This window comes from Oryx dammah, unplaced genomic scaffold, assembly GCF_014754425.2.
Source record: "Oryx dammah isolate SB20612 unplaced genomic scaffold, SCBI_Odam_1.1 HiC_scaffold_29, whole genome shotgun sequence".
In the NCBI taxonomy this organism is placed as follows: Eukaryota; Metazoa; Chordata; class Mammalia; order Artiodactyla; family Bovidae; genus Oryx; species Oryx dammah.
The window spans coordinates 19,130,871-19,139,090 of record NW_024070213.1 but is presented as its reverse complement, the minus strand read 5'-3'; the positions used below and the strand labels follow the sequence as shown (position 1 = coordinate 19,139,090).

At 39.5% G+C, this 8,220-nt stretch overlaps 1 protein-coding gene across 1 annotated transcript in view; it reads left to right on the top strand.

The window, feature by feature from the left end:
- The first annotated feature begins 5,463 nt into the window (after nucleotides 1–5,463).
- LOC120858809 overlaps nucleotides 5,464–8,220 on the top strand; it is a 21,430-nt gene continuing 18,673 nt past the window's right edge. The window contains exons 1-2 of the mRNA XM_040235131.1: nucleotides 5,464–5,673; nucleotides 7,390–7,491. Coding sequence (XP_040091065.1) covers nucleotides 5,586–5,673; nucleotides 7,390–7,491 — 190 coding nt within the window. The 5' untranslated portion in view covers nucleotides 5,464–5,585. The remainder of the gene's footprint in view (nucleotides 5,674–7,389; nucleotides 7,492–8,220) is intronic.

Sequence of the window (8,220 nt, the reverse complement as noted above, 5' to 3'; positions counted from 1 at the left end):
CATACTGTTCATGGGGTTCTCAAGGCAAGAATACTGAAGTGGCTTGCCATTCCCTTCTCCAGTGGACCTCGTTCTGTTAGACTTCTCCACTATGACCCACCCGTCTTGGGTTGCCCCGCAGGCATGGCTTGGTTTCATTGAGTTAGACAAGGCTGTGGTCCTAGTGTGATTAGATTGACTAGTTTTCTGTGAGTATGATTTCAGTGTGTCTGCCCTCTGATGCCCTCTTGTAACACCTACCATCTTACTTGGGTTTCTCTTACCTTGGGCGTGGGGTATCTCTTCACGGCTGCTCCAGCAAAGAGCAGCCGCTGCTCCTTACCTTGGACGAGGGGTATCTCCTTACCGGCCCCGTTCCTGATCTTCAACATGGGATAGCTCCTCTAGGTCTTCCTGCGTCTGCAAAGCCACCGCTCCCCGGGTTGCTCCTCCCGGCCTCCAGCCCTGGCCTAGGGCGTGGGTGGCTCCTCAGGGTCACAGCCCCTGGCCTCGGGCGAGAGGTGGCTTCTCCTGGCACCCCCATCCTCGGACGCAGTGTGTTTCCTCCTGCCCGCCACTGACGTCGGACGCTGGGTGTCTCCTCCCGGCTGCCGCCCCTGATCTCGGACGCGGGGTAGCTCCTCTGGGCCGTTCCTGCGCCGTCGAAGCCTGGCACTCTAGGCCACTGCCCCGACCTCGACCTCGGACTTGGGGTAGCTCCTCTCGGCTGCGCTAAATGCGCCGGCCGGCCCTCGTAGCCGCCATATATAACGTTTAATTTTGTACTGGAGTGTAGCCAATTAACAATGTTGTGATGGTTTCAGGTGGTCCACAAAGGGACTCAGCCATACATATACATGTATCCCTTTGCCTCCAAAAACTTCTCTCCCATCCAGGCTGCCAATAACATTGAGCAGAGTTCCCTATGCTATACAGTAGATCCTTATAACCATGTATCTCAAAATTCTTCACTTCCTATTTCTTCTGTCTTCCCTCCCCCTGTCTCTTAATCTCTGTAATTTGATCCTTTCCTTTTATCTTAATAATATTTCAATATTATGAATACTATGCCTATGCACCATAGCCATAATTATATCATGATTTTACCAATGGTTGACTTTAAGAGTGAATTTTTAAAATGCATTTATTTATCACATTATTATTGCCTAATGATTAATTTCAGTGAAGTGACTGCAAATCTTTCCCTGCATCTCCACTAAGCAATTCAAAAGACAACATTCTTAGCATAAATTTCAGATTGAATACTATTACCATGTATCACACGTGCTGAATTTGTGTTTCCCCCACATTTGAAAAAGGTATTCCTGTATTTGCTTTTGCTCTTGATTGTCTAGTTCTCATTCTTCTTTCATTATTTTTAAAAATATAATAATCTCCATATTTTGGGATTGTCTTATTGAATATTCTGTGGAGTGTCCTGTTCTCTCACTCTCCTCCTTCTCAGGGTTCCTAGTCCTCTGAGCTCATTTTGCACTAGCATTTTGCAAAAACTGTTGCAATAATCAGTCTGGAACATGTTACTGCTCTTGGGAGGATTGTGCACTGTTAGCCAGATTCCATTTGTCAGGTTTTAGTCACTGCTTTCTTTTGCTGGCTCGTTATTTTTCAGATAGTACTATGTTTGTGAATCAGTCATTGTGGATATATCTGGTGATGAAGGAGATCTGTTTCAGGCTATCAGGATAAAGAATCTTTGGCTGTGAAACACTCCCAAAAGTCAATGTGCATCAAATTTCTGGGACTGGGTCAGTGGATAAGAAACTGAGAACATGAAGTTATTCTTATTCAGGAGAGATGCAGACCAAGTATTTGACATACTTCTCATTGTCAAATTTGTCAAGGGAGTCAGAAGTTGAAAATGAGGAACATATTATGAAGAAATTGAAAAGAAAGGGGAAATTTAAAAGGAACTGAAACCTTTGAAATTGAAAAGTAAGTAACTTCTGACTTTTACATTTCAGAAACTGAAAAAGTTAGTAGGTATTACAGTATTAAATTAGCATGTTTTCATAGGATAATATTTTTGTCATTGCTATTCTCTGGTTGTTTTAAATGACAACCCGACAGAGAAGTCTTCTGTAAATCCTCTATTTAGCATAAGCGTCCTCTCCTTTCTCTGTGACACTTTCTTCTACCCTACTTTATTTCTATTTAGTATTTTTTACTACCTTATATTATATTGCTTATCCATGGATACTGTAAAAAATATCAATATAAGCTATATATTTACAAGTAAATACATGAAGCATAGAATGTAAACTAGCTTAAGAAAATAAATGCTTCTATCAGATGCTCTGGAATATTGCTTACCATACAGTGGGTACTCAGTCTGTTGAATAAAGGAAAGAATAAATGGATGAATAAACTAATGTTTCTGAATGACCAAGGAAAACTATTTATTGAATTTTTCAAAGTTACATAGGCAGATCTTGTTTAGTCTCTAAGTTGTGCCTGACCCTTTGCAGCCCTATGGACAGTAGCTGCTCTGTCCATGGGAATTCCCAAGCAAGCTTACTGAATTGGGTTGCCATTTCCTCCTCCAGGAGGTCTTCCCAATCCAGGGATCAAATTTGTGTCTCCTACTTGGCAGGCAGATTTTTTACCGCTGAGTGACCTGGAAATTGGCAGAACCCACTTATAAAATAAAATACATTGCATTTGTATTTATGTAGGGAAAGTTTCTTATGATATGATTAGACTAGGATGCATATCTTTATATGGGAGAAGAGATTTGATCCTTTGAAAATTTAGGAAGTCAACTACTATTCAGGTTTTCGGTCAGTTAGAATAGTGAATGAGTTCTTCTCAGGTAGTAGGCTTTTTTCTTATTCAGTTGCTCAGTCGTGTCTGACTCTTTGAGACCCCATGGTTTGAAGCACATCAGGCTTCCCTATCTTTCACTATCTCCTAGAGTTTGCTCAAACTCATGTCCATTGAATCAATGATGCCGTCCAACCAGCTCATCCTCTGTCACCTCCTTTTTCACTTGCCCTCAATCTTTCCCAGCATCAGGATCTTTTCCAATGAGTTGGGTCTTCACATCAGGTGGTCAAAGTATTGGAGTTTCAGCTTCAGCATCAGTCCTTCCAATGAATATTCAGGGTTTATTTCCTTTAAGATTGACTGGTTTTATGTCCTTGCTGTCCAACGACTCTCAAGAGCCTTCTCCAACATCACAGTTTGAAAGCATTAATTCTTCAGCACTCAGTCTTCTTTATGGTCCAACTCTCACATCCATACATGACTACTGAAAAAACCACAGCTTTGACTATACTTGAGAATGTACATTTAGAAGGATGGTGAAAACACCTATTGCTCCAGAGTGAATTCGGGCCAGTGAAAATTCTGGTCTTCAGGGTAAGAGTTTTTGGGCTTTCCCTTTATATCAAGGTTTACATATCAGAACATGGTTTTCATATATACACTTACATATATATGTACATGTGCAAATATTGTCTTTCTCAACAACACATGAAATATTCCTTAACTTCTACCTTTATAGTGTTTTTATCTACCCCAGACATCATACTCCTTAAACATGTTTTCTGTTAAGAAGAGAGGTGCAAAATATCCACTTGGCTTCTGATCTCATTATCTAAATGGTCAAGAATGTCAACTTTTTCTTTTGTTCAATATTTAACTCTTTAATCATTTCTCACATGTATAAACTGACAACATGATGAGCATGCAAGTGCATAGATCATTGTCTAATTTCTGCATCTTCTAAACAATGAGACTACTGGCTCAAAGCAAATGTATGTTTTAAGATCTCAGAGAAGCATTATATTCACTCTTGGAAGGAGAGGTAGAATAAGAACATCATATGCATTTAGAAAAACTGTTAAAAACTTTAGGTTCATCTGTTCAGTTCAGTTCAGTCACTCAGGCGTGTCCAACTCTTTGCGACCCCATGAACCACAGCACCCTAGGCCTCCCTGTCCATCACCAACTCCCGGAGTTCACCCAAACCCATGTCCATTGAGTCGGTGATGCCATCCAACCATCTCATCCTCTGTCGTCCCCTTCTCCTGGCCTCAATCTTTCCCAGCATCAAGGTCTTTTCAAATGAGTCAGCTCTTCACATCAGGTGGCCAAAGTATTGGAGTTTCAGCTTCAACATCAGTCTTTCCAATGAACACCTAGGACTGATCTCCTTTAGGATGGACTAGTTGGATCTCCTTGCAGTCCAAGGGACTCTCAAGAATCTTCTCCAACACCACAGTTCAAAAACATCAATTCTTCAGCACTCAGCTTTCTTCATAGTCCAATTCTCCCATCCATACATGACCACAGGAAAAACCATAGCCTTGACTAGACAGACTTTTGTTGGCAAAGTAATGTCTCTGCTTTTGAATATGCTGTCTAGGTTGGTCATAACTTTTCTTCCAAGGAGTAAGCATCTTTTAATTTCATGGCTGCAATCATCATCTGCAGTGATTTTGGAGCCCAGAAAAATAAAGTCAGCCACTGTCTCCACTGTTTCCCCATTTATTTGCCATGAAATGATGGGACTGGATGCCATGATCTTAGTTTTCTGAATGTTGATCTTTTAGTAAATGAGACAAATGAGACCTAGAGACTTCCCAATTTACTTAATATTAAATAAAACACTAAAGTTCATGCTACCTACATATTCCCTCCCCATCCCTGTCTCCACCCCAACTCCTGGTGGAGTTTCTCCCCTCCATCATGAAGAAAAATTTACTGTATTCATACCTGATTGCAATGAGTTCTGAGTATTTCTTATTGGATCTGAACCATTCTGTTTTTTTAAAAGTTCAAACTCTATAGGTTAAAGCAATTTCCTTTTTCCTTGAGTCAATTTTCAGAACACTTTTCCAAATTTACTCCTTACAGTTCTTTTTATTTCTTCTTTTAAATTCTGTGGTGGGTATATTCTGTTCATTGCACAATGCTCCAATTTTTCTTGAAAGTAAATAAAAAGGAGGATGAGGTACAATATTTAGTGTAGTTCATTGTAGTCCTTTTCTTCTTGATTTTTGTTTTGATCCATTAATATTTTGCTTTTAAATTCTCAGGAATCTGCAATCCACAAAAAATCACATAAAAATGGAATGAAAAATTTTTTATTAGAATTAACTCACCTGTAGTTTTCTGGGAGTCAGCAATGGGTTATGTACTTCATGCAATTCTAACAGAGTTCTCACAGGCACATGCTTTCTAAAAACTGATTATACATGCAGAAATAAATACATGTTTATTTGTATTTCCATAGGGTAGTGTTGAGTCTGGAGATCCAGATGTTTTCCCCTCTAGATGAAAATAAAAGATTGTTTATATTTAAAACCCACATTTTTCTCTTAGTCATTTCTTCAATTTGGTGTTTTAGTGGAGGAAGTTAGAAAAAGTGAGATAAGAGGGATGTACAGAGGTGAGAATAGTGCAGTTATGAAATTCTCAGGGGAACAGTTCTGTTTTCTGACACCACTTCTTTTGCTTGGTCTTTACAAAGATATATCAGTCAACTCAGTCCCTGCATGCACAGGCCATCTAAGAGTGGCTTCTGTGAGTTCAAGGTGAGTGAGCAGAGCACACTGGGTGGCTGAACTGTGCTTTGTTCAATAATGTCTGAAGAAGTGACCTATGCAACTCTCAAATTTTCAAATCCTAAGACAAAGGAACCCCAGGAAAGCCACAGTCTCAAGAGAACAGGTAAGATTCTCCTCGAGGATCAAAAAGACCAGAGAAGAGGTTATCAGCTATACTGGTGGGTTCTCCTATCTTCAATTCAAGGCTGTTAGTCCCTTCTGAGATTTAAATTCTGGAGAACTAGTCTATATATCAGTCACTATGCCAGAGCCTAGTTATGTCTATCTTGTTTAGTTTGAAACATCATCACTGGGGCTTCCTGATGGCTCAATGGTAGAGAATCAGTCTGCCAGTGCGGGAGACTCAGGAGACATGGGTTTGATCTCTGCATTGGAAAAATCTCCTGGAGAAGGAAATGGCAACCCACTCCACTGTTATTCCCTGGGAAATCCCAAGGACAGGAGAGCCTGCTGGGCTATAGTCCATGGGGTCGCATAAGAGTCAGACTTGGTTTAATGAATATACAACGACAACAACAAAGTTCATCATAGTATGTGAAGAAAGACTGTGGTCTAAACCTCTGGAAATTCAGATTGCTGTTGCCACCAAAATAACATTTCTTATATTTTTTAGACATTTTAGGATGACTTTACATACAGGCTACTAGAGGAAGAAAAAGACAGCAATACTGTGAACATAGCTATCCAATATTTTTATTTAATTGCTATAAGATAAGAAATAGGTATATGCTATGAGTTTCATAGGATCATGGGACACCCAGTCAGTGATTATGCATTAAACATTTATTTCTTTCTGAGAAAGAGTAAGACTGAAGGCTCCTTATCTCAGCACAATAGAACTGCAGTCTTCTTTATCCAGCAATTTAATTCCCAGACAGTTAATAACAATGAAGCAGTAGGAAGATTTTTTTTTTGAAACATGAAAGTCATGAAATTTCTTTATTGCTATGAGATATTTTATATTTAAATAATGAAGTAAAAGCCCTCTATGTGAACAAATCTCTGATTAGAGAGGCATCAGGTTAGTGGATCCTGTGTTCGGGACTAGTTTCCCTCCAAAGAGTCATTTTCTCTGTCTCTATAACATCTGATGAAAGACCTGCATGTATTCGGAGAAAATACTACATGTTCATCATACAACAAACACCATAGACCACTATGGTGGTATCTATAAAATTGGAGATGCAATTTATGTTCTGCAGTGCTGTTCTAAGTCGTTTCAGTCGTGTCTGATTCTTTGCGACCCTATGGACTGTAGTGTGCCAGGCTCCTCTGTTCGTGGGGTTTTCCAGGCAAGAGAACTGGAGAGGGTTGACATGCCCTCCTTCAAGGGATCTTCCCAACCCAGGGATTGAACCCACTTCTCTTATGTCTCCTGCATTGGCAGGCGGGTATTTTACCATTAGTGCCACCTGGGAAGCCCTTATGTTCTGCTACATATTTTCTAATGTGTATTTCTTTATGTAACAATTTTATCCTTTTCTATATATCTGAGTAAACAGAGGATTAGGTGCTTGGATGGCATCTCTGACTCGATGGACATGAGTTTGAGTAAGCTCTAGGAGTTGGTGGTGGACAAGGAAGCCTGGCATGCTGCAGTCCATGGGGTCACAACTGAGTGACTGAACAGAACTGAAACTGTTTCAATTTTATGTTTATAAAAGGTCACATCATGTTTGTCTATTGGATAAATCTATCATCAGAATCAGAATCAAGCCACGAACACAGGACTACCTGCATAATTAGAAGGCAAAAAAGATTATAGAGAAAAGAATGATTTTTCTAAAAATATTGCCACTGTTTATCTTTCCTGAAAAAGATAGCCATGAAACTCCTGACTTGGAGCTGGGTGGTGAAGCTGAAACTGGAGCAGGGAACATCAAGGGCACAGCTGAGGCGACTGAGAGCAGAGCTATGAGAGGTGAGACCTACTGGAGCGAGGAGAAAAGTGAGAAGGACCTAGTGGGAGACGTTGCAGCAGAAAAAATAAAGATTTCCTTTGAAAATAAAAGATATTTTCTGTAGAGGTTGTGGAAGAAAGGGAACTCTACTAACTGTGGGTGGGAATGTAAATTGATGCAGCCACTATGGAAAACGGTATGGCAGCTCCTTAAAAACTAAAAATAGGGCTATCATATGATCCAGCAATCCCACTCCTGGACATATATCTGGAGAAAACCATAATTCAAAAAGATACGTGTAACTCCAATGTTCATAGCAATATTTATAACAGTCAAGGCATATTAGCAACCTAAATGTTTACTGAAAGATAGATAAAGAAAATATGGTATATATATATATATATAATGAAATACTACTAAGCCATAAAAAGAATAAAATATTGCCATTTGCAGCAAAATGGATGGACCTAGAGATTATAATACTAAGTGAAGTAAGTCAGACAAAGGCATGCACCATATGATATCACCTATACATGGCTTCTGAAAATGATACAAAAGGAACTTAGTTACAAAACAGAAACAGACTCACAGCCATGGAAAACAAACTTATGGCTACCAAAGGGGAAAGGGAGGAAAGAATAAATTTGGAATTTAAGATTAACATATGTACATTACTATATATAAAATAGATAACCAATAAGAACCACTGTATAGCACAGGGAATTCTACTCAATATCTTGTAATAACTT